Source organism: Heptranchias perlo, chromosome 3, assembly GCF_035084215.1.
Source record: "Heptranchias perlo isolate sHepPer1 chromosome 3, sHepPer1.hap1, whole genome shotgun sequence".
NCBI lineage: Eukaryota > Metazoa > Chordata > Chondrichthyes > Hexanchiformes > Hexanchidae > Heptranchias > Heptranchias perlo.
In genome coordinates, this window is record NC_090327.1 from 102,471,053 (window position 1) to 102,497,955 (window position 26,903).

The 26,903-nt window shown below is 45.3% G+C and overlaps 1 protein-coding gene across 1 annotated transcript in view; it reads left to right on the plus strand.

Annotated features, from left to right (window-relative positions):
* The window catches only part of itga9 (integrin, alpha 9), a 382,843-nt gene that overhangs the window by 31,631 nt on the left and 324,309 nt on the right, over positions 1–26,903 (plus strand). Inside the window, exons 4-5 of the mRNA XM_067981373.1 lie at positions 15,357–15,480; positions 19,359–19,426. Coding sequence (XP_067837474.1) covers positions 15,357–15,480; positions 19,359–19,426 — 192 coding nt within the window. The remainder of the gene's footprint in view (positions 1–15,356; positions 15,481–19,358; positions 19,427–26,903) is intronic.

Below are 26,903 nucleotides of genomic sequence, written 5' to 3' on the forward strand. Positions count from 1 at the left end.
TCAGCATGGGCTGCAGCAGTCTGGCCTGGCTGGCCGAGAGGCAACAACAGGGGCACTGGCGGAGTGGCAGGGGTTGGAGCAGGAATGCCGTCGTCCTGAGAGAGGACAGCAGGTCCGACTGCCGTGGTGCCACTGCCACTCTCCCGGGGCAGCGCCTCAGCAATCTTCGTGATCGTCTGGAGAACGGATTGTTGCAGTGCTGTGATGCCCTGGAAGCCCCGTTCCACAGTGGTCCCCAGAGCCACGATAGCAGTAGTCTGAGCTTCCAAGGCAGCAGTCTGAGCTGCAAATGCAGCAGTCAGACCTTGGATGGCAGATGTTTGTGCTGCAATGGATGCTGTGACATCAGTCATCAGACGCTGCATCATGGTGGGTTCCACAGGCGCACTGGTGGAGGTGACCACCTGTTCCATGTTGGAAAGGATGGGCTCCAAGCTCTGCGCAAAGCCCTGCGCCAAGTTGGAGTTGGACTCCTCCATGCCCCTTCTCAATGTGCACAGGCTTTCTGGCAGGCTTTCCAGTGCCCCAAGCATTTATTGGTGTACGCCCATCATCCGTCTTCTGTAGCCTGGCCCATTGAAGTTTTCATCTGACTCCTCTGCAGCAGAACTAGTGAGAAACCTCACCCTCCAGTGAGCTGGCACTTGTGGTATCCGTTCCCCTCGCCCCGGCTCCTACGCACTTGTGCTCGGTGTCTCACCACATGCAGATCCCTCCTCTAACCTAACCTGTAAAGGATGCGCAGTGTCAGTCTCTGAGCTGGTGGAAGCAAGTGTCAGATCGAGTGACGGTGTGGCTTCAGTATCCTCCACTCCTCCTCCTTCACCTCCTCATCCTCCTCCTCCTCCTCCTCCTCCTCCTCCTCCTCCTCCTCCTTCCCTTCCTCGGACGGTGCCGTCACGTGTTCTTGGGTATCTGCAATGACAAAGGGAAACAGGTTGAGTTGTGGAGTGGGGAGAGAAGCAAGTAAGAGGTGTGTGCTGACAGCATGTGCAGCACGTGAGTCAGAAAAGATTATGGGAGGAGGGAGATGTGGAAATGGCGAAGGAGCATTAGATATGCAGCGACCCCCTTCACTGGGACCTCCAGCGCGGCACATTGTGACGGCTGCAGCGACGACCCGCCCAATGATCCGCAGCACCGTCTCCTCTAGGGGGGTGAGGACGTGCAGACGTGCCCATCCAGCCTCAGGTCCCTCCTGCTGCCGGGTGTTATACGCCACCTTCTCCTGCAAAACAGAGGTCAGTGTGTCAGTGAGTGTCCTGCAAGGTGTGTGGGTGATGTACCTGTCATCGTCGAATAGCTGCCAGTTTGTGTGACTTGTGAGTAGTGGTTGTGTGGCATGTAAGTGCGGTACTGTGTGCGGGTGAGATGTAGCATTGCGTATGGATGGGCAGTATTTGGTGGGTGGGTGGATGACGGGAGGCGTTGTATGTGGAATATTGGTGCAGTTGGTAGGATGTGGCACTTGACACTTGTATTCACTCACCTTGACCATTCGTGTCAAATCATTGAACTTCTTGCGGCACTGCATCCACGTGCGTGGTGCAATGCTCCTAGCGTTCACCTCCTGCGCCACAGCCTGGCATTGCCTGCGCAGCTGTAGCCCGGAGGGTCCCCGGCCACCCTGCGGGTACAAGCTTGCCGTCCTTTGGTCCACTCCTTCCACCAGGGCCTCAAGCATCGCCGGAGAATTGTGGAGCCCTCTCTTGCCGGTGCAGCTACTCTCCTAGCCATTTTCCCCTTCTCCTAGTTAGCTGTGTACCTGCCATTTGAAATGTGCCTGCACCTTTAAGAAGTGCAGACTGCTGATGACGTGCGCTGTGCACGTCCCATTTCCAACTTCCTCGTTCTCCGTGCAGCCTCTCAGCAGTGAGGGCTGCACTTGCTGCACGGAGATTTCATGGTAAGTAGCAGGCAGCATGAAGTTCACATGCTGCCTGCATAGGGTCCGTCGGGCGTGGGGATGCGCTACCATCGCCCAGAACGGACCCTTATCCAATTTTTCGCCCAGCCTGCCTTTGAGATTGGGGCTCCCCCTGCTGGTGGAAAGTGCAAATTGCATTGAATCCTCATGTCACCGCTAATTTCCAACACAGCTTGAAGGTAAGTCCACAGGCCTGACCAAAGTCTCGTCCTGTCTGCACAGGAAGCACCGGGCGCAGGTTAATAGCGGATACCCACGCCCGGTTTTTGGGGTTATCCAATTTAACCCCCAATGTAACTGTATGATCTAGAATGCACTGCCTGACAGGGTGGCAGAAACAGATTCAGTAGTAACTTTCAAAAGGGAATTGAATAAATAGTTGCTGGGCTATGGGGAAAGAGCAGGGGAATGGAACTTTATTGGATAGCTCTTTCAAAGAGCCGACACAGGCAGGATGGGCCGAAAGGCCTCCTTCTGTGCCGTATCATTGTATGATTCAATAAATTGCCTACTGACCTACTTTTCAATAACCGTAGTTCTACTTTTAAATTTAAAAACTTTGCGCATTAAAACAAGAAGGAAATCTGAAAATTCATGCACCTAAATTTGCTTATCAGAGACATATTTTCTTCATTATGAGAATGTTCTGTGTTTGTCTTTCAAGTGTGTTTAATACTGCATTTGGTTTCATGCTTGGGTAGAAAATTGGTTTGGTTGTGGGCAGTCGAATGCCTTTACATTGCGAGAAGCATATTGGGGAAAACGCTAAAATTACACATTTGGGCTATTTGTGTAAACCAGAGAAACCACAAATAAAGGGGCACCGTCTGCATAAAAAAATAGTTGTTGTATCTTGTTTATGAAGGTAGTTGTATTGTGTATCTTTTTTGCTACAAGGGAATCACATGCCATGACTGGATGGTGCTTTTTAATGCACCTCGTGCTTCTAATCAAACAAGAATAGGTTTGTCAAACAACTTTTTATGATGACAGTGCCTTTTTAAGTAGTTTGCACCCTTGGTGGTAACCCTCGCTAACCGAGATCGCATATCAGGAACTCTGGCAGGTGCGAAGTTGGAAAATTACTCCTTGTCAGGAAAGGGTAAATGAGAGAAAGTAAACTATTAGAGGGGTGGGCAGATGGCAGGATCGAGTGATATCAGCCATGTCAAGAGTATTTTATTTTAAATAATTGATTGGTATCCCACAATATAGTTTATTTACACACTTGATGCTTCCAATTGTGGCAGTTTGTAGTGATTTTATTTTAAAGGTATGGAGTGGGATAGATTATTAACACTGTGGTTGCCTGCTGTAATTGGAATGGCGAAGCTTTGGTCTATGTCCAGCTGGTTCGTTGTTCACAATGGATGGTTCCATAAGACAGATAGCAGCAGTGGGGGAAGAGCTAGAACAGTGGGCCTGAGCAGTAAGTGAGAATGGGGAGAAAGAGGAGGGAGCACTGAGGAAGAGTGAAAGAAGAGTTTCTGTGGTTGGGAAGAAGGACCTTGGGACACGGACTCTAATGCAGCAACTCTAACAGTGCAAAAATCCCACAAAACCTGAGGTAGATCTCTGTTATTACATGTACAGCTTGGATACAGCAGGTACCACAGAAGTACATGTGTCACAGACCCTTGATGATCAGGGATTTCTCTCATCTTTTGATTGATGGTTGGTTTGAAAGTCTTGTGTTTGACAGAAGATCTGTTGTGAATTGCTTTGGCCTCTGCGTGCAACCTGGTCTACACCGAACATTTAATCAGAGTGAGTGCATACTCATCAATTCAAACCAATTTGTACACTAAGAACCAAGCCAAGCTAGCCTCATCTGCTTTCAGAACTGCTTGCGCATTTCTCTGTCTCTGTCTCTGTGTGTGTGTGTGGCCGACAGGAAGAGATTGCCCCCTGATTAAAGGCTGAACATAGAAATACCATTTAGCTGTCTTCCCTTAGTTTGCTATGAACAATTCTTGAACATGAAATGAGTTAATCATCTTTAAAACCTATTTCAATCATTTACTTGTAAGCAAATGTGTAATAAGGAGAAAGCAGCACCACTCAGATCAAAGACCGATTCACGGCCTTTGCTGCTCTATTCAGTAAACAAAATGGCAGAAAAGCTCTTGACCACTTAATGCCATATTTAAGTTTTCATTATTTCATTTCACTTTTCAATCTTTCTATTGGCAGCCATTCGTTCAGTCAGACATTCCTGTCCTCTGGAATTCTCTACCCAGTTCCCTGCACCTACTTCTTGCAGCCTCAATGGTAGCACTCTCACTTCTGAGTCAGAAGTCTGTGGGTTCAGAGACTTGAGCACATAATCTAGGCTGACACTCCAGTGCAGTATTGAGGTTTGGCCTTTCAGATGAGACGTTAAACTGAGGCCCTGTCTACCCTCTTAGGTAGAAGATTAAAGGGATTGTGGTAATTTGGGTACGTAATTGGCTAAGGGATAGGAGGTAGAGAATAGTGGTGAATAGTTATTTTTCTGACTGGAGAGAAGTATGCAGTGGGGTCCTCCCAGGGGTCTGCATTATGACTATTGCTATTCTTGTTATATATAAATGGCCTGGACTTGAGTATAGGGAGTACAATTTTGAAGTTTGGAGTTGACACAAAACTTGGCAACGTAGTAAATGGTGAGCAGGATATTAGCAGACTTCAGGAGGGCACAGACAGACGAGTGAAATGGGCAGCCACATGACCGATGCAATTTAATGCGGTTAAGTGCAAAGTGACGCACTTTGGGAGGAACAACACGGGGAGGCAGTATAATCAAAATGGTCCTATTTTGAGGGCAGTGCAAGAGCAGAGGGACATGGGGGTACATATTCACAAATCTTTGAAGGTGATAAGACTGTTAATAAAGCGTATGGGATACGCAAGGAAGTCATGCTAAACCTTTACAAATTACTGGTTAGACTTCAGCTGGAGTATGGAGTACAATTCTGGGCATCACACTTTTTAGGAAAGATGTCAAGGCTTTGGAGAGGGTACAGAGGAGGTTTACCAGGAATGAGGGACTTAAGTTATATGGAGAGATTGGAGAAGCAGGGATGGTTCTCTTTAGAGCAGGGAAGGTTAAGGGAAGGCCAAATAGAGGTATTCAAAATTATGAGGGGTTTTGATAGAGAAATAGGGAGAAACTGTTTCCTCTGGCAAATGGGTTGGTAACCAGGGGTCATAGATTCAAAATAATTGGCAGAAGAACTAGAGGGAAATGAGGAGATATTTTTTACGCAGAGGGTTGTTAAGATCTGGAATGCCAATCTGAAAGAGTGGTGGATGCAGATTCCATAGGAACTTTCAAAAGGCAATTGGACATGAAGTTGAAGAGGACTAATTTGTAGGGTTATGGGGAAAAAGCTGGTATGTGGAACTAAATTGGATAGCTCTTTCAAAGAGCCGGCACAGGCACGACTGGCTGAATGGCCTCCTTCTGTGCTATAAGATTCTACGATTCTATGATTCTAAGATCCCCTGGCACTTTCTTGAAGCAGAGCAGGGGAGTTCTAACAGTGTCCTTGCTAACATTTATCCCTCAGGCACCATCACTAAAAACAGATTGTCTGGTTATTTATCTCATTGCTGTTTGTGGGACCTTGCTGTGTGTGTATTTTTGGCTGCCATGTTTTCCTACATTACAACAGTGACTACATTTCAAAAGTACCGTGAAGTGCTTTTGGAAGCCCTGAGGTTGTTAAAGCCGCTATATAAATGCAATCTTCCTTCCGTACTACCTTTCTTTCCTTGCCAGCTGTCAAAAACCTCCTCTTTGATGATGCCTTCAGTTTCCCACCTCAGCCACTGCACCCCCCCCCCCACTTCCTCACTTGTGAGTTATTCAGTAATTCTATTAAAGAACAGTGTGTACAGGAAGCTGTTTGAAGACAGTAACTCAGAAAATAAATTATGTTCTAAGCCCTTGGAGTTGCACTTGTGGACATTTTCTGGTATGTTAGTGTCACATAGTACACTGTAAGTGTTATAAATATCTATATATAGCCATTTAGAATCTTATTTCTAAGTAAAACAGATAAGACTGCTGCTTTGCTCAGCTAAATTCTCACCGTGTGAGCACTTTTACAAGCCGTGTGTGTCTTCTCTCTGTCTCTATTTGTCTCACCATTGCTATCTCTCTATCTTCAAGATAGGCCTGCCTTTACTCTCTCAGCACCTCACATTTAGGATAAGGAGAACTATTGAGCGATCAGATGTCTGATGACAGGTCAGATTACTGGCAGCAAGCCCCAGTGGAATGAAAGGCAGATGATCAAAGTAAGCAGGGATAGTGCAACCGTCTGCAGCTTTCCACCTGGGAGTTGGAGACATTTCCAGTGTTGGAGGCAGTTCAGAAAGAGAGCCAAGAGGCTTTATCCCTAGTGTCAGAGGTCTGAGGCATGAGAAATACTGAAGAAACCTGGGCTATTTAGCCTCGAAAGGATGCAACTGGGAGATGACCTTAAAGAAATATAAGAGCCAGTAAATTATATGGAAAAGGTAAATCTGGAATGAAGTTGTGAGAGTAGGACAACGGAATACAACAGCTACTAAAAGGCACATTTAGAATTGATATTGAAACTCTTCTTCACACAAAATCCTAATGTACTCTCGCAAACTCCTTGCCCAGGAACTTGATAGATGCAGCATACCTGAATTTCGCTGTGCCCATCAGAACTCAGAGTGCCTGAATCTGGCGGGCTGGGTCATTTGCATGACCTAGGTGCACACTTGGCCCAGGCCCAGCCCTAGGCAAGGCCTTGCAGTGGAAAACAGGAGCAGGCATACAGGTGCCACAGCAGGCCTGTTAGGCTGGATTAGCTGCTGCCCTCAGGTCTTGTAATTGTTGGAAATCTGTGGAGAGGCAGCAATGAAAGGCCTTCTCGGGTCTCCCTTGCCTTAATGCCTATCCTCCTCAGACCCTCTGATATGAGGGGTTCCCAGACATAAGGCCTAATACCAGCTTCCTGAAAATGGGTCGCCTTCCATTCCTCTGACAGGAAACAGAGACCGGAGGGTTGGGACTGCCGCTTCCTGTCTCATTTTCATGGCTGCCCTGAACCTGCACTATTAACTGTGGTAGGTGCAGGCCCAGGTCTGCCTATCTGGGGAAGCCCTGGAAATCCTCAGGCAATATAAAGGGGACAAAAACCCGATGTAATCGATCTCCACCCTCTTCTCTGCGGTGCTTAGGAACTGAGAGGGGTGTTGGGACCAAAGAGTGATCAACACGTTGAATGGACTTCTATTCGAGGCAAAAGCATTTCTTCACCATAGTTATCTTGTGATCTGGTGACAGCCTTTCTGCAAGAGTATGCACCATATTTCAGGTCGGTTGCTCAAACTCTGCCACTGGCAAATATTCACTATTCACAAAGTTTCTGGTGTGAGAGATTTTCTTTTATTTCATAGAATCATGGAATCTTACAGCACAGAAGGAGGCCATTTCGCTCACCGTGCCTGTGCCGGCTCTTTGAAAGAGCTATCCAATAGTCCCATATCCCAGCAAATCTTTCTTTTTAAAGTGTATATATCCAATTCCCTTTTGATTTCATTCAAATTGTGCCATCTCACTCCGTTGGCTGGCAGTGCCTGTATTCATAGACAAATGTCAAAAAGGTTCAAGTGCTGGAACGATATGTCTGGATGTTTCAGCTGTGTGTAGTGGAAGGATCTTTAAATGACACTTGAACCTCACTTTGAAGAGATGCTTGATTTTGATTATTTTCTTACAGACGCAGTCCTCTGCTGTGTTGTAAATCACACGTTGTACAGTTGAAAAGAAATCTGCTTTCTGACATAGCCTTTTATATGCAGCTAGAGGCAATGCCATTACTTCCCCTTGTAATACTTTTAAAGGAAAATTCATATCAGGTCAACAGACAGGAAGCAAATGGAAATAGGCTGAATGAAGTTGGATTCCTGATATTTATTGGGGCAAAATATCTCAAAACAATCATTCAGTGAATTACTGTTGAAATGCAGTAACTTCTGTATCGATTGTTCTTTGCTGTTTGTGAGATATTGCTGGCAATGGGATAAATGCCCAAATAATTTGTTTTTTTAGTGGTGTTGGTTGAAGGATAAGTGTTAGGAAGGCCATTGGGAGAACGTGCCTTCTCTTCTTCAAATAGTGCTTACAGGATCTTTCACATCCACTTGAGAGGGCAGTTGGCAACTCAGTTTAACATCTCATCCCAATGACAGCACTGCTGACAGTTCAGCACTCCCTCAGTACTGCACTGAAGTGTGAACCAATATTATGTGCTCAAGTCTGTAGAGTGGGGCTTGAGACCATGACCTGCTGACTCAGAGGTAAGCATACAACCACTCTGCCAAACCTGACACTCATGTATATAATTTGTTCCAATTTGCACACAGCAAGGCCCCACAAATAACAATGAGCTAGTTTTTTGGTGGTGTTGGTTGAGGGAGGAATGTTGGCCAGGATATCAGAATGTTGGCCAGGATATCTTCTTTTCTATGAATAGAACCGTGTAATCTTCAACGTCCAATTGAACCACTGGAACTGGCAAACAAGGAGCTCTGTCTCACTGATAAAGCAGCACTCCCCCAGTACTGCACCAGGGTAAATTTTACAGTTTTTCACCCCCAGCCCTGTCCTATGCGTGATTATGTGCAGATTGAGAATCTGGCCATGGAGGTCAGAGTGCTTGATTTGTGACCAGCACAACTTCCTTTCTTTGCATCTGAAATCCTGATATGGGTTCCTTTTGTGTGAAGCTCCAGTCTGTGAATGGCTAAATCACAAAATTTACCCCATGTTTCCATATCCTAGCAGAGGACTCAAACCCAACATTTTTGACCCAAATTGAGACTGCTGTCAACAAAATCAAGGTAGCACTATACTTGTGACTGTAGTGCTTGAATGCACTGCCTGAAAGGGTGGTGGAAGCAGATTCAATAATAACTTTCAAAAGGGAATTGGATAAATACATGAAGGGGAAAAATTTGCAGGGCTATAGGGAAAGGGCAAGGGAATGGGACTAATTAGATAGTTCGTTCAAAAACCAGCACAGGTACAATGGGCCGAATGGCCTCCTGTGCTGTATTATTCTATGATTCTATATTTTATTATAGGTTTAGCTGTAAAAGGCCAGAAAAATACTTTCTCCACTTTGCTACATTTATAATCATCCTTCATGAGCCCTTCCTCCACTCACAGTTTCCTCCCCCTTGATGACTGCAGGTATCCAGCATGAATACTGCTATCAGCCTTGGCTCAGTGATAGGGCTCTCACTTCTGAGTCAGAAGGTTGTGGGTTCAAGCTCCACTCCAGGAGTTGAGCACAATCTTGACTGATATTTCAGTGCCGTACTGAAGGAGTGCTGTGTTGTTGGAGGTTCTATGGGGGTAATTTTAACCCAAAAGAATTGGTGGGTTGGGGGGTGGGTGGGTAGTAAAAATTGTTGATTTTTACAGTGGAACCGCACCCTGGCTCCAACACGCCACTTCCCGGTTTAATCCAGGCGCGTTAGGATGCGGGTGTGCAACAGAAACCTGGAAGTCCCATCGGCACGTAAAGCCGGCTGGCCGATAGTTAAAGGGGCAATTTAGGTACTTTTAACACCCGAGGCTCTTAATTTGTCGTGTATTATAAAGGTGAAACAAATTTAAGCTTACCTTCGCTTCAGATTCTCGTCAGGTGAAAGCAGGCAAGAAGGGCTGGACCCATGAGGTGAGTGCCTTTATTGCACTTCTTGTGGGTCAGGAGGAGCAGGAGTACTTCATCCAGGTCCAACAAGCTCACCTGGTGCGATCGGACCCCCCTGATGTCCGACATCCGCCCCCCCCTCACCCCATGTCCTCCACAGTCCAACCCCCTCCCCCCCCCCCCCCCCCCCCCCCGATGTCACCCATGCCTCCCCCCCCGCTCCCCATGGCCTTCACGGCCCACAAACACTTCCTCCCTCCTGTCCGATTCCCGCCTGTCAACTAGGCTGGCTGCCAGACGCAAAACTCGGAAGTAAAATTTATTGCCTTCATTAAGGCCGCGATTGCAGATTGCGACCCACCAACTTCACTTCCGGGTTTTGCATCTGATCATCTCTTTCTCCAACCCCCCCCCCCCCTTCCCCCACCATTTCCTTCCTGGTTCCATGTAAAAATCATGCTCATGTGTTTCAACTGAGGCCCTTGTTCTTTCAGGTAGATGCAAAATATCCCATGGCACTATTTGAAGAAGAGCAGGGGATCTGTCCTGGCCAACATTTATCCCTCAACCAACAGCACCAAAAACAGCCGTTCATCTCATTGGTGTTTGTGGGACTTTGCTGTGTGCAAAGTGTCTGCTGCATTTGCCAATATAACAGCAGTGACTACACTTCAAAAATAATTCATTGGCTGTAAAACACTTTGGGACATCCTGAGGATGTGAAAGACTTTATAAAAATGCAAGATATTTCTTTTTTGCTCATTGGTCACTCCACCTGGGAAACATGGCTTGGGATTCTCCTTTGGCCAGTTTATCCTTTCTTCCCCAGGCAGCTTTGCTGAGACGAGGCAATACAATCCATAGGAAAGTTCCAGTTCAGCTGCGTATGAGATTCAGGCCCAGGTCTCATCGTTTGGAGACCGCCGCTCTATGATTACGACTAAGGAAAGAACTTGTATTTCTAAAGTACCCGTAGAAACCATCTACCCCTTTCACCGGTTGCTTCTCACCATTGACACTCTTCCACAACTACATATTCTTACTTGTTGTGAAGTTATCTTTGTCGATTGATCAATAGTCCCATCCAAAATGTCAATCTATCTTTCTCTCTCAGATACTGTCTGACCTGCTGCATATTTCTAGCATTTATCATTATTTAAGATTTGTAAAAAAATTTCTGAGTACTAATAGATCTCCCATGACTTAAAGTGTGCCTGAGGATAGTGTCGTATAGGATACATTAAAATGTTACTGCGTGGCTTCAGTCTGCAGCTGCAGCATCTCTCGGACCTGTTTACATAGAGCATTCCCATTGTGATTGATTTCCAATGGTAAATGTTGACATAAAAATTGTGACCAAAGTTCTTGACAACAGGAAATGAAGTTTATGGACAGGGAATTGTACAGGGAATACACAAGATTTTTAATATGATATGCATTTTTTTGTTTTCAATTACTGATAATTATTTTATCATTTTGTAACATTCTTATTGGTTTGCATTGATAAGGCCTTACACAGTTGGTTAAACTGGAAGCTGCCAGTGTAAACAGAAATGGAGGTTACTGCTGACAGGAGTGTGGTTTGTGCAAACCTCAGGATGAGTGTCGGTGCATGTGTCAGAGATTTTCTGACAAAACCAGAAATATTAGAACAGAAACACTTCGTACACTTATTAAAAAGACTGTTGATCTCTCCGTCCTGTTTGCATTTTACAGCTCCCAGCAGAGAGTTTTGCTGGTAATTTCCATGGGAGCACTCCTGATCGGCCCACCATAACTTCAACAGAAGATCAGCGGAATCGCCGGATATACGCCTATACGGAGTTTCTGCCAATTTTCAGCCGAAGTTACGGTGGCTGATCTGGAGAACCCTCAAGGAAATTCCCGGTGCTTCAGTACTCGCTGGGAGCGCATACTGAGAATCTGGGCATGGAGGTCAGCATGTTGCATATGAATTTCCATGCATGTAGTGCACCATCCCCCTGCCCTGAATTGCCGATCCATACACTGGTTCGTAAAGCTTTGTGCTAGGAGCTCTAATTCGTAAAATCAATCCTTTTATTTACGCTGATGCTATTAAATTGCTTGTGTCATTGCTCACGTGTAGTTGATTTTTGTATATATATTTATCTCTCGGTATGGGTATGGTAGCATAGTGGTTAAGTTACTGGACTAGTAATCCAGAGGCCTAGACTAATAATTAGAGAGTCATGAGTTCAAATCCCGCCATGGCAACTGGGGAATTTAAATTCAATTAATTAAATCTGACAATTTTTTTTATGCATCAGTAATAGTGCCCATGAAACTACCGGCTTGTCGTAAAAACCCACCTGGCTCACTAATGTCCTTCAGGGAAGGAAACCTGCTATCCTTACCCGGTCTGGCCGATATTTGACTCCAGACCCAAAGCAATGTGGTTGATTCTTAATCGCCCACTGAAATGGCCTAGCAAGCCACTCAGTTGTACAATTTCGCTACAAAACCGGATGGACCACTCGGCATTGGACCACTAGGCATGACAAAAGCAAACTAAGCCCAGTCGACCCTGCAAAGTCCTCCTCACTAACGTCTGGAGACTTGTGCCAAAATTGGGAGAACTGTCCCACAGACTAGTCAAGCAACAGCCTGACATAGCCATACTCACAGAATCATACGTTTCAGCCAATGTCCCAGACTCTTCCATCACCATCCCTGGGTATGTCCTGTCCCACCAGCAGGACAGAACGACCAGAGGTAGTGGTACAGTGATATACAGTCAGGAGGGAGTGGCCCTGGGAGTCCTCAACATTGACTCTGGACCCCATGAAATCTCATGGCATCAGGTCAAACATGGGCAAGGAAACCTCCTGCTGATTACTACCTACTGCCCTCCCTCAGCTGATGAATCAGTCGTCCTCCATGTTGAGCACCACTTGGAGGATGCACTTGAGGGTCGCAAGAGCACAGAATGTTCTCTGGGTGGGGGACTTGAATGTCTATCACCAAGAGTGGCTCGGTAGCACCACTACTGGCAGAGTTCTGAAGGACATAGCTGCCAGACTGGACCTGCAGCTGGTGGTGAGCGAACCATCACGAGGGAAAAACCTACTTGACCTCGTCCTCACCAATCTACCTGTCACAGCTGCATCTGTCCATGACAGTATTGGTAGGAGTGACCACCGCACTGCCTTCGTGGAGACAAAGTCCCGTCTTCGCACTGAGGACACCATCCATCGTGTTGTGTGGTACTACCACTGTGCTAAATGGGATAGATTCAGAACCGATCTAGCAGCTCAAAACTGGGCAGCCATGAGGCGCTGTGGGCCATCAGCAGCAGCAGCAGAATTGTATTCCAGCGCAATCTGTAACCTCATGGCCTGGCATGTTCCTCACTCTACCATTACCAACAAGCCAGGGGTTCAACCCTGGCTCAATGAGGAGTGTAGAAGAGCATGCCAGGAGCAGCACCAGATGTACCTAAAAATGAGGTGCCAACCTGGTGAAGCTACAACACAGGACTACATGCATGCTAAACAAAGGAAGCAACATGCTATAGACAGAGCTAAGCGATTCCACAACCAACAGATCAGATCAAAGCTCTGCAGTCCTGCCACATCCAGTCGTGAATGGTGGTGAACAATTAAAAAAACTAACTGGAGGAGGAGGCTCTGTAAACTTCCCCATCCTAAATGATGGTGGAGTCCAGCACGTGAGTGCAAAAGACAAGGCTGAAGTGTTTGCAACCATCTTCAGCCAGAACTGCCGAGTGGATGATCCATCTCAGCCTCCTCCCGATATCCCCACCATCACAGAAGCCAGTCTTCAGCCAATTCGATTCACTCCACGTGATATCAAGAAACGGCTGAGTGCACTGGATAGAGCAAAGGCTATGGGCCCGACAACATCCCGGCTGTAGTGCTGAAGACTCGTGCTCCAGAACGAGCTGCGCCTCGAGCCAAACTGTTCCAGTACAGCGACAACGCTGGCATCTACCCGACAATGTGGAAAATTGCCCAGGTGTGTCCTGGCCACAAAAAGCAGGACAAATCCAATCCGGCCAATTACTGCCCCATCAGTCTACTCTCAATCATCAGCAAAGTGATGGAAGGTGTCGTCGACAGTGCTATCAAGCGGCACTTACTCACCAATAACCTGCTCACCGATGATCAGTTTGGGTTCCGCCAGGACCACTCTGCTCCAGACCTCATTACAGCCTTGGTCCAAACATGGACAAAAGAACTGAATTCCAGAGGTGAGGTGAGAGTGGCTGTCTTTGACATCAAGGCACCATTTGACCGAGTGTGGCACCATTGAGCCCAGTAAAATTGAAGTCCGTGGGAATCAGGGGGAAAACTCTCCAGTGGCTGGAGGCATACCTAACACAAAGGAAGATGGTAGTGGTTGTTGGAGGCCAATCATCTCAGCCCCAGGACATTGCTGCATGAGTTGCTCAGGGCAGTGTCCTAGGCCCAACCATCTTCAGCTGCTTCATCAATGACCTTCCCTCCATCATAAGGTCAGAAATGGGGATGTTTGCTGATGATTACACAGTGTTCATTTCCATTTGCAACCCCTCAGATAATGAAGCAGTCCGTGCCCGCATGCAGCAAGACCTGGACAACATCCAGGCTTGGGCTGATAAGTGGCAAGTAACATTCGCGCCAGACAAGTGCCAGGCAATGACCATCTCCAACAAGAGAGAATCTAACCACCTTCCCTTGACATTCAACAGCATTACCATCGCCGAATCCCCCATCATCAACATCCTGGAGGTCACCATTGACCAGAAACTTAACTGGGCCAGCCACATAAATACTGTGGCTACAAGAGGAGGTCAGAGGCTGGGTATTCTGTGGCGAGTGACTCACCTCCTGACTCCCCAAAGCCTTTCCACCATCTACAAAGCACAAGTCAGGAGTGTGATGGAATACTCTCCACTTGTCTGGATGAGTGCAGCTCCAACAACACTCAAGAAGCTTGACACCATCCAGGACAAAGCAGCCCACTTGATTGGCACCCCATCCACCACCCTAAACATTCACTCCCTTCACCACCGGCGTACTGTGGCTGCAGTGTGTACCATCCACAGGATGCACTGCAGCAACTCGCCAAGGCTTCTTCGACAGCACGTCCCAAACCCACGACCTCTACCACCTAGAAGGACAAGGGCAGCAGGCACATGGGAACAACACCACCTGCACATTCCCCTCCAAGTTACACACCATCCCGATTTGAAAAAATATCGCCGTTCCTTCATCGTCGCTGGGTCAAAATCCTGACACTCCCTTCCTAACAGCACTGTGGGAGAACCTTCACCACATGGACTGCAGCAGTTCAAGAAGGCGGCTCACCACCACCTTCTCTAGGGCAATTAGGGATGGGCAATAAACGCTGGCTTCGCCAGCGACGCCCAGATCCCATGAACGCATAACAAAAAAATACATGTGTGTGTATTGGCAACGGGATGCAGTGAGGCTCTCGAAACTCACTGTGCAGCGACATATAGTGACCGGAGTTTCCAACTACATATAAGCCATTCATCCCCTCGAGCCTGTTCCACCACTGTGACATTTGACATAGCAAAATTGAATGAGAAATATTGACATTGCAATTCACAATAGTAATTGTTGACAGAAAATGTGTGACCGGAAATTGTGACAACAAGAAGTAAGGTGTCTGCACAGGAACTGCACACACTACGTAAGATTTTTTAATAATATATAGTAATAGTTATGACATAGTTATTTTTGAATGTCATTTGATTTTAGGCATGCGCACATCGTTGGAAGAATATACACTATGAGACAGAACACATCCTGCCCCATGGAGCCTGCTACATCATCCCACCTAATTTATCCCGAAAAACTAAAGAACTGCTCCCCTGCTACCAAGGTAAAGTCGTTGCTCTAATTTTCGGTAAAGGTGAGACTAACTAATGTAGTCCTTGGGTTTCAAAAAATTGCATGTTGTGCAACGATTCTCCACACACACAGTTCTTGATCAACAATAGCGGAGAGGCTTGGAACAGATAGTTTGCATGGCATTTCAGCTGGGTGTGGGCTTTAGGGAGGGGACGGTGACCGTTGGCTTTTAACTGGCCAATCCAGGTTTCAAAAGCTGTACAGTTAAATTCCATTGTTTTGGGATTGAAACCTCCATGTGCCCATGTCTGAATGGACCTGTATCATATCTCCATGCATGCACTTGAGCAGTGTTTTGATCCAAAAAGGTGAACTGAAAATTCCTCATAATCTTAGATGTTGTAAGGGAGATATCTATATACTTACTAGTGTTTCTCAGTTATCTCTTGTCAGGCTGTTTTATATTTTAGAAATGCTAATTTGAGGCAGTCTAGATGCAGACATTTTGTGTGGAAGCTCCCCTCCAGCAACATCATGACCGGGGACAGTGGATTGACAGCACTCTTCACTGATGTCACTAGAGGAATACTTGACAAAATGTCTGCTCTGGACTGCGTTAAACTAGCACCAGTACATGTACAGATATCTCCTCTGTCTTCAACCTGTGGCCCCACCCTGAGCCTCGGCAACTCAGTCTTAAGTGTTGATTTGATTTTTGGGCCTGGAAGTTTGGAAAGGGCCTTTTTTAGTGCTGTTGCCTCATCGGTGAATAAATCCTTTATCAGAACACCCAAGATCTGTTAGTATTGGCAACTTCAGATTTACGCAAATCAATGAGAACACGGATTTTAACTTTATATGTGGACATCAGGTTCTATGAATGTGGCCAGTGAAGTTGAGAGCTTGGCCACCCCTGTTTGATAAACATGATCATGATTTTAGGGCAATTCAATGTAATGCATTTCATCTTTTAGATCAAAACCATTTCTGAAGCTATTTAACAGAATGGATCCCACTTTAAAGAGGAAGTCTGTCCAGGCCTATTTAAGAAATCCACCAGTTAAAAATAATTAATTTTGGTTGAACTGTCAGTGGCGATGACATTGAGGGGATGGCATGGAGGAGTTACTGAGCCTGATGGCATGAGGGAATTGTCTTAACCTTCTCACAGCTGTATTAAAGGTGCTATTGACTGATGAGAACAGCTAAACTGTTCTACCTGACTACCTCGGGTGATTGCCTGTCTGGTTTTGAACCAGACATTCTGGTTTTTGGGCCTGGCTGCCTGGCAGGTTAATTGATGGAAAACCAGACAGGAAAGGCCTGGTGTTTGCTACCATTATTATAAATAAAAATATACCACAGGTGCATATCCAAACTGGGAAGATTTAAATTGGTTCGTTCTGGTCAGCGCCAGTGTCTTAATGATTGACAGCCATGCTGGCCAATCAGAGAGCAGGCCAGGATTTTCTGACCAATCTTAGGATGGGAAGGCTGATTCCATTCCAAATAGATTGGCAGCTTAGATTTGACTACAGGGAAAGGGAAATGGGAAGCTCAACGCACACTGTCCAATGGATGAGGTGTGCAGGAAATTGGGCTGTTATCGTTCCCACCCAGATCCTGCTTAAACTGGCCAGTTGTAATATTCATTTGGAGTTTTATGCCCTAGTTAATCTGTTCCACTTCAATTAAGGGGTCGGCTCATTACGTATGCATGCAGCATACTAATGAAGCTGATTTTGTCGCCTGCTGAATCCCCCTGTGTCGGGGTAGAAGTGCCCTCCGGTATCGGCAAATTGAATGGGTATTTAAAAATTAATGGGATTCATAAGCTTTTTGCATTTAAATGCATTTTCCTGTGTTTTTTTAAGGTATTTACATGGATTTTTTCCCCCAGCATGTTGAATAATTGACAGAATATCATTTTAAAACAGGACAATTTTGATAAGTGCATTCTCTCGTTTACTTACATGGCATAATGATGTAATTATCAAAATGCATCACGTCACTTTGCATGTTGGTGGCGATAATGACACGCAGCTTGTTTGACTATTTTTCTTCTGTCAGCAAAAAGGGTTTGTCAAGTGAAGATATTATCCCTTTTGAAAAAAACACTTCCTTTGCGCCTCCATTTTATTTACTTGTCAATCTCCCGTGGCATTGCATATGGGGAGACAGGACTAATTGTAGTCATTAGGTGAAATAGAGTTAGAGGGCAGTGGATAATTGGACCAGGGAATGCAGACATAATTAAGTCATGCATTCTGTCCTTATTTTTGTATTTCCATTAAAAATTCCTAAGTCCATATTTAGAATGAAAACTGCCTATGTAAACTTGTCACGTTATAATTATACCCTTCCACCAGTGGTAGCACTACAGCACCGCCACTAGGCGGAAGATATAATTGCAGCATGATACTTTCAGATAGAGAGTTTCCATTGTAAAAATGGACATAGGAATTTATAATGGAAAAAGTTGACAAGAAATACTTAGATGTCAAATGTTTAATATATAATGTAGACTTATTTTAATTTTGGATCCCTCTTCATAATGCACCATTCTGCAGTGTGAGTATGGGCAGTCAGATGAGCTGCTCCAGGGTCACTGCCTTTGTGGCTCTGTGATAGACTACTCATATGCCCTGCCGAGAAGTGGCTGGCCTCTGCTCAATAGGAAATGTAACAATGTGTGCAGACAGTCAGCTGAAAGGAAACTCATTTCTCAAATAGTCTACTGCTCCCTGATGGACATACAATGTATATCATTTCCTACAATCATTTGCAAGAATATCTTTGTAGGAGATACCAAGTAAAAACACAATGCCATAAGACAGCACAGATTACCTCAAACAGCACTCCTACCTAAATTGTCTGTACAATATGCATTTCTTATTTTTAGAAAATGAGAAAATCTAGTGACTCCCACACTTGCTACCCTCCCCCACTGGAAATGCTAGTATGTTGATGTCAAATGAGGAGAGAAAGTTTGGTCAGTGATGATCTCCACAGCCGAACAGCCCAGCTGCACTCACCTTCTAGGTTCCCATACAATGAAAGATCACCTCAGTGAGGGCTGCTGGTGTCTGTGGTACCCCAGTAGGATCAGTGCTGCCTGCAGAGAAAGGGAAAAAATGACAATAGATTGTTGAGCACCAAACTGTATTACCATGGGACCCATAGTCTACTGTACAACTTAAGAATGAGAATTGCGTTAAGTTTCTCATAGAGTAAAGTTAAGCCGGGGTACCCAACCTGTGGCCCATATGCCACATGCTCACCCCGCCTCCCCCAACCTCTGACAACCAGCCCTTGGAGCCCAGGCAACCCAGTCCTACTTGCGCTTAGATTTCCTATTCATTAATTTGCCCTGTTTGAATCTCGTTGGCCTGGAGGTTTGGAAGGATTATTCTTAGTGCTGTTGCCTCATTGGTGGATAAATCCTAAATCTGTTTGCATCAGCAACTTGAAATGCACGGGGATTGGATTTAAACTTAATTTGTATCCCTGAGGTTCCATGGTATGGACTATGTGGCCCTTGAAGAAAGAAGCTTGGATGCCCATTGGAACTTCCAAGTAAATTGGAGTGCTTCTTGTTTCTATGGAGCTAAGTGGGTTTCCCAGCCAGAAATTCCACAGGTTGATGTTTTGTTCTGTTGGTGGGTTTCACAGCTGATCCATTCGCACAGAGCTGCCATTTGTAATATTTCCCCAACAAGAACTTCCAGAAAGAAGGCCATAGTGGTGCTGACGTTTGCCGAATCCACCTGCGTTTCAGCTTTCATCTCAGTGTGTGAGACCTCAGTGGTTTCGGGAGGCTGTGAGGTGCACAGTAGCAGTTCCGAGAAACATTGGCTCCAGCTTCCAGCAAAGACTTTCACTAACTAACAGTGGTTGATTTTTGTGCAGAGTATAAGAAGAAATATGGTGAAGAACATGGCTCGTGCCAGGCCGGGATAGCAGGCCACTTCATTGAGGTGAGTAATCGCTCTTTCTGTCTTACTGAGATCTGTGTTGTGGAATACCTTTATAGACTATCTGGTGCATTGGGCTAAACACTGCCTCTTCACACCTGGGACTTGGGGTTTAAATGCAGTCCAGATTGATGGCATAAAAGTCTTATTAAATGTAAGGGACACAAAATGAGATTGGACACTCTCAACCCAGATTTCATGAGGGTTGGGACTGTAGCACAAAACTCATCGACTGATATTGGCTGGTGTGAAAAATGGAAATGTCGTGCTGGTGCAGTAGGTATAGCTCTTTTGAGGTTGGGATTAAGGATTGGTGCAGAGGAGAGGGAACTTTAAAGCCGTAAAATTGCAGAATCTCACTTGATTGGGGGGATAGATGGAGAGTAAGGCACGGAACTCACCATGCCTCATTCCTGCTAACTGAAAACTGTGAGCAACCCAAAGTGGTGTGTTAACCTCCGCACCCCATCCTCCAGTCTGTGCTCCAGTCGAGCAAGTGAGATCCTGCTGGTGATTTTATGGCTCATATCTGGCCCATTCCTGACATTGGAATTGTAATGTTGAGGCTAAAGTGGAAAAGGTGACTAATCCCTATCTTGTTAAACACAAAGATACAATAAAAATCAAAATTGAAAAAACCCTGCAATACTTCTCCATGAATTAAAAGACAATAATCTAGTTTCCATTGTACTCCATTTTATCTAAAACTAACTCTCGCCCTAATTTTTTAAAGTAATTCTTATACTTGCTGATGCATCACTGTAATGAACGCTCTCCGGGATAAGATAGCCTCGGATTTAGCATTCGTTGTGTGGCTTCCTTTCTAACAGAGCAACTTTATAAATGTTATTTTTGTGCAGCTCTCACACAGATGGGGCTGAGTGTACTAGAAATTTCCAGATTTGTAGAAAATTAGCCAAGAACTTAAAATCTGCATTATCTGTGCTAAACTGATCTGATGTGAGCCAGGATTTCATCCAGCGTATCATTCAGTCCTGAGTGACTATCACCTGATGGGGAGAATACTGATATTTGATCAAATTAAGATATTATGGAAATAAAGAATGCTAAATTAATTTTTAAAAATCTTCTGGCTGGAAACTTTTTCTTGATTTCCAGAAAGTTCTCATAGTTCATTTTCTTTAAATCAGCTTAAAATCCTGATTGTTGGGGAGAATTCCAAAATGGAACTGAGTGCTGCTATATTGGCAGCTTGATCAGAATCTTTACACTAAATTTAATGCTAAATGCCTGGAGCAGAATCGAAAGGAAAAGGACTTGAGCAAAACGTGGATGCCTTGGGCTGCTTCCTCCATTTAAAAGACCTCCTCCTCACGGGATTTTATTTGTGTTAACTACTTTAAGCGCTCAAAGTCTTTTAGTGCTTTCAAAGTACACACATGCTTTGCATCAAATTACAGCTGCAGGGAGTAACTCTCTGCAACTTTCAGATAGTTTGAGAAATGTAAGAATTAAGAAGTTCTCAATTGTTGATATTCTTTCACTAAACCTAACAAAGACAAGAAACGTACATTGCCGTTAAGTTTTATTTCTGTCGGTGCTAAACTCTTACAGGAGCTTTGTGAGGGACACTTGGTGAGCTGCTATGATTTGTCATTTTTTTTTTACAAATGAGCTTTTGACCAAATTCTCACTTACCGTCTGAAACATAATGGCCACAATACCACATAACCTTTCACAAATCATCTGTAAATCAGAACCACCCCTTGTGCAGCTCAACTTCAAGCCCCCAGCACCAAGGTATCTGCATAGCAACTCGGATCTGTCCCTCAACATGCATTTTCTATGGATTCCTGATTAATAAAAGAGCTATTAATAAAAAAGCCTCATCCTGTAAGACACTGGCCATTCTGACTTGCTTTTGTAATGTATTCAAATCGGATGTTCTGAAGAATGATTATTATATAAATGAAAGGGGGAGGGGACGTCCAGGGGGAATCCTCTTTGCCCAAAGTATTGCCTCATTTCATAGAAGACAATAATAGCAGAACTCTGACGTTTTAGTGAAAAGATCAATTTCATTCCTGGCACGTGGACCCTGCTGCATCGCCATCTCCTTCCCATCTCCCGGTGGACAGACCCAATGGAATAAAATGTGCTGCCCATGTGTGGGTGGTAGCATGCAAATTAAATTAAAACACCAGGAATACAGCCTCTGCCACATTTCCCATCACTTACCCTGATTGGACACTGGGGAAGCCCATTAGGCCCCGCTATCCAGCGTTGCTACGATGTCAGAGGGGTCCTCTGGATGGAGATGGTGGCCTTTGGAAAAGGAGGTCTATGCTCTCAGAATGTTGCTGCGCACAGACTCCAGGATCAAACTCCAAACTCTCTTTTTAAAACATGTAGCCTATTTTTCCAGGCAGCTCAGCAGCTGCCTCTTCTTCCTGTTGCAGCAAGACCCAAGACCTGCCATCGCAATTTTTCGCCCTCAGTCTGACTTGACTTCCTGGCGGAGCCTGTGGATCACACCTCCCATATGCAGATCATTCCGGGGTTGGAAATTCAGCCACAAAATCAGAGGCATCGCCAAGGCTGGCGGGAGTCCAGCCTCACTGCCCCCCACCCCTCCACCCAAAATCGGAAAATCTAGGCCTGAATTTTATAGTACTGAAATTGTTATTTAATTTATCGGTAAATGAATGAATCTCTTCAGTTTGGGGTGTTTGACTTCGAGCACACTGCACAGGCCAAAAATAGGTTAGATGGGCACTTCAATTGTATATTATTTGTAGAATTCAGATGCTGTAAACTAGTTTTGCAGTAAACACTAGTCTAATTTTATGCTTCGACTTTCTTAATCAGTAGGTGTGTTAGTAATTATATTTGCTTAAATTGATTCATAGTATGATATGTGTGAGGGGCTCGTGGACTTGCAGCAAGTCCCGTTCACCTGTCACTTGCTTGCTGCCCTACATTAGCTCCCAGTCTGGCATCGCCTCGATTTTAAAATTCTTATCCTTGTGTTCAAACCCCACCATGGCCTCACCCCTTCCTATCTCTATAACCTCCTATCACTCTCCGAGATCTCTGCGCTCCTTCAATTCTGGCCTCTTGCGCATTCCCAATTTTTATCGGGCTACTATTTTGGGCGTGCCTTCAGCTGCGTAGGCCCTAAGCTCTGGAATTCCCTCCCTAAACCTCTCTGCCTCTACCTCTCTCCCCTTCTTTAAGTCAGCCCTTAAAATCTACCTCTTTGACCAAGCTTTAGGTCACCTGTCCTAATATCTCTTTATGTGGCTTGGTGTCAGATTTTGTCTTAATAATACTCCTGTGAAGTCCCTTGGGACGTTTTCACTGAAGGCACTATATAAATGCAAGTTGTTGTTGTTGTTGACCACTAAGATTGAGGTCACCTGTTCAGTTGCCTTTTGCTGCTTTCCCCCTTCCCCTTGCCACTAAACCAAACCTACCACCTCGCCTTAGCCCTGAACCCGCATCTCTCATTTTTCTCTCCCATCTTCCCTTTTGCCCTTTTTGAACGAGTCTCTTCTCATCCATGAGACTCACCACCTGTTTCCTTGAACTCATTCCCCCATAACTGCTGATTGCCCAACTTCCCTAATACACTAAGCCCTATCTATAACTGTCTGAGAGCCATAAAAAATACATGCTACGCCATGCTAACTGACATTGTAAATGGTTCCCTTTTCTCAGATACTGACCCCACCATCATCATTCCCTGCCACGGCACCGAAATTACCATAATCAAAGTCACAAATGACATCATCTGTGTCTATGACCGTGGTACAGGTGGGTAGCACGCTCACCTGAGTCAGAAGGTCGTGGGTTCAAGTCCCACTCGAGTCTTGAACACATAATCCAGGCTGACACTCCAGTGCAGAACTGAAGGAGTGCTGCATTGTTGGAGGTGCCGCCTTTCAGATGAGATGTGAAACCAACGCTTGCCCTCTCAGGTGGACTTAAAGATCTCATGGCGGGGGAGTTCTCCCCGGTGTCCTGGCCAATATTTATCCCTTAACGAACATCACTAAAACAGATTGTCTGGTCATTATCACATTGCTGTTTGTGGGACCATGCTGTGTGCAAATTGGCTGTTGTGTTTCCTACATTACAACAGTGACTACACTTCAAAAATACTTCATTGGCAGTAAAGTACTTTGGGTCGTCCTGAGGTTGTGAAAGGCACTATATAAATGCAAGTTTTTCTTTCTCAACCTCTCTGTAGCCTTTAACTCAATCGATCACACCACCCTTTTCAAACGCCTCTCCTCCACTATCGCGCTCAGCAGAATTGCCCTTGCTTGGTTACACTGTTACATATCCGATTGTAATCAGAGCATCTCCAGAAATGGCTTCCTTTCCTTCTCCCGCACTGTTGCTTCTGGAGTCCCCCAAGGAATTATCTATGGCCCCCTCTTCTTCCTTTCTATCCCTTAGCATCTGGAGAGTTAGGGTCAGATTCCACATGTACACTGATGCCATCCAGCTCTACCTCTCCACTGCCCCACTGCCTCGCTGTTGTCAGACTGTTCGTCTAACACCCAGTCTTGCATGAGCCACAGTTGCCTCCAGCTAAACGTTGGGCCCTCACCACGAACTCCGTACCCTTGCCACTGATTCCCTCTCCGACCACTGTCTTGGGTTGAACCAGACTGTTTGGAACCTCGGTGTCCTATTCCACCCTGAGCTGAGCTGAACATTCGTTCCATCACAAAGACTGCCTACTTCCACCTTCGTAATATCACCTGCCTCTCCCCAACCTCAGCTGATCTGCTACCGAAACCCTCATCGTTGTCTTTGTCACCTCCAGCCTCGACTATTCCAATGCTTTTCTGGCCGGCCTCGCATCCTTCACCTCTGTAAACTTCAGCTCATCCAAAACACTACTGCCTGTATCCTAACCCACACCAAGTCCTGTTCACCCATCACCCCTGTGCTTGCTGACCTTCATTGGTTTCTGGCCCCCAGCACCTCAAATTTAAAATTCTCATCCTCATGTTTAAATCCTTTGATTGTGTTGCCCCTCCCTATCTCTGTAACCTATCTTCAGCCCTACAACTCCCTCCCGAACTCTCCATTCCTCCGACTCTGGCCTCTTTTGCATCCCCTTTCCTTTCGCCTCACCATTGGCGGTCGTGCCTTTAGCCATCTAGGCCCCACACTCTAGAATTCCCTTCCTAAATCGCTCTGGCTCTCCACCTCCCTCTCCTCCTTTACGACCCTCCTTAAAACCCACCAAGCTTTCGCTCCCTCCTCCCAATATCTCAATCTTTGGCTTGGCGTCCATTATTTTGATTACGCTTCTGGGAAGCACCTTGGGATGTTTTTCCGCATTAAAGGCGTCATATAAACGCGATTATTATTTGACTGATTTTAAAAAATATTGTTGGGGCATCAATCTGTTAGTGCATGGGTGTCAGTTCAGAACCAGCTGCAAGGGCAGTATCCTTTTCTAATAGAAAATACTGCACACCCTGAACAATGAAACATCTGCTTCCTGGAAGCCGGTATTCGCTATGGCACTGTTCACCTGTAGCAGAACTAACAATAAACAGAACCAAACTAACGGAGAAACCCCACCCACCACGACTGCTGACTCGCTCTAATGCTTGTTAATGATTTGGAGCACGGCATAAGGATTTATATAACTTTGCAGAAAAGTCCGTTGACAGGAAATCTGCTCACTATGAAAGCAACAAAAGGCCAGGTGTTATCATGGCTGGGTCATTTTATTTTCAAACTGCATTTAAAAAAATTTATCTCCTGTTTTCCTCTCTTTATTTTTGCTGTTATTTTATGAGTTAGCTACATTCTCCTCACAACGCCCGGTACTCCAGACTGCAAGTTCAGCCAGTCGACCCCACGCCCAGTTCCTTTTCAAAGCAGCTTTATAACCTGTTGCCAGCTGGAGTGTGAATCCACCTCAGTTAATTGCTTCCAATTTTCTCCTGGCTCCCCTGACACTCTGGCTGAGAGTGGGAGCTCACCACATTGGAGAACTGTGGCAAACATTATGAATCACTGCACTGTACCACTGGATCACCTGAACTAAACTTATTTAAAACTGGTTAATAAAGGGCCAATAAATCCTCATGAAGTCATACTGTATATTGACGTTATATATTTAGAGCAAAATACTTTAGCACAAAACTCGCTGAGGCCCTGTTGGGAGGAACAAAATATTTATAACATTTCAAGTGGCTATTTTACAGATGACTTTTAGCTTACACACCTACTGCAGTGTCCATAGCAACCGTAACATAACAAACGCCCTAGTGGATCACTGGTGACTGCGCAGAGTACTCTGTTTATCTGAGGCAGTGCGTCAAATGCTTGGCAAAACTGATGTGGGCTGTCCAGAAAGCTGGAAGAAAGTTCTTTCCCCAACAATTGCATTGGGAATTTTGACTCTGGAGATGAATTGCTGGGCTGAAGCAACAAGAATTTTGACTCCATGCAGAGCCATCTAGAGCATGAGCTGAGCAATTACCTATGCGCCTGTTTATATTGAATGGCACAAGCCGTTGTGGGAGCTGAAGAGCAGTGAATAAATATGCCAATCCTCCCGGATGGTCCTGGAGTTTCCAGGAATTAAAGATTAATCTCCCGGACACTGCTGCAAGCAATCTGGGAGAAAAATCATTGGCGTATCAAAAACTGTGAGTTTGTTTTTCTTTTTCTTTGAACACTTTTATTAGTTATAAAAATGTTTGAGATGGAAGAAAAGGCTATTTGACTGACAGTCAAAAATCATCGAGTTGGGTAACAAAGAGTCTGTTTGCTTTCCAGTTGGTGTAGGAAGGTGGTGCACCGTGAGGCTGGACGTGTCCGGCGACTAATGGCGGGAGTGTGGGGGCGGGGTAGGTGGAGACAAGTGGTCATGGGATGAAACCTCCCGCAGTACCAGAGTTAGAAACCCTAGCAGTGAATGACTCAGTGGCCTCTTGTAGATGAAGGTGTTTGTTTGAAATAAAGCCTGACTTCATCCTTAGGGACTTAAAGAACCACAGAGGTAAAGCAAATAAACCTCATGAATTCAAAGCCAGCTGACCAATGATCTCTGCCTACAACATCTGGGGTGGACTCTGGGGAAGCAGATTCTGTCGTAAGATTTGGACAAGTTTCACAAGAAAACAGCTGGGAGAAAATACATTTGCCATCAATGTGCTTTGGGCTGTTATAGGTGTTAATGGTGATTTACAAAACGGAGGCACAACATTAGTGTATTGTATGTGAAAAAGGCTAGCTACAGAAAAATAACTATTTCATAAAAATCCAACAGGTTCATTAATTTCCTTTGGGAAAGGGAGCCTGCCACCCATGCTCAGTCTGGTTTACATGTGACTCCAGCTCTACATGACTCTTGATGCCCTCTGAAGTGGCCAAGCAAGCAATTCAGTTATAAACAAATTGCAACAAAGTTTGAGAATGAAGAAAAAGTCAGACAGACCTATTGCAACTTTCAGGGGAAGACTTAGGCAATCTCAGCCTA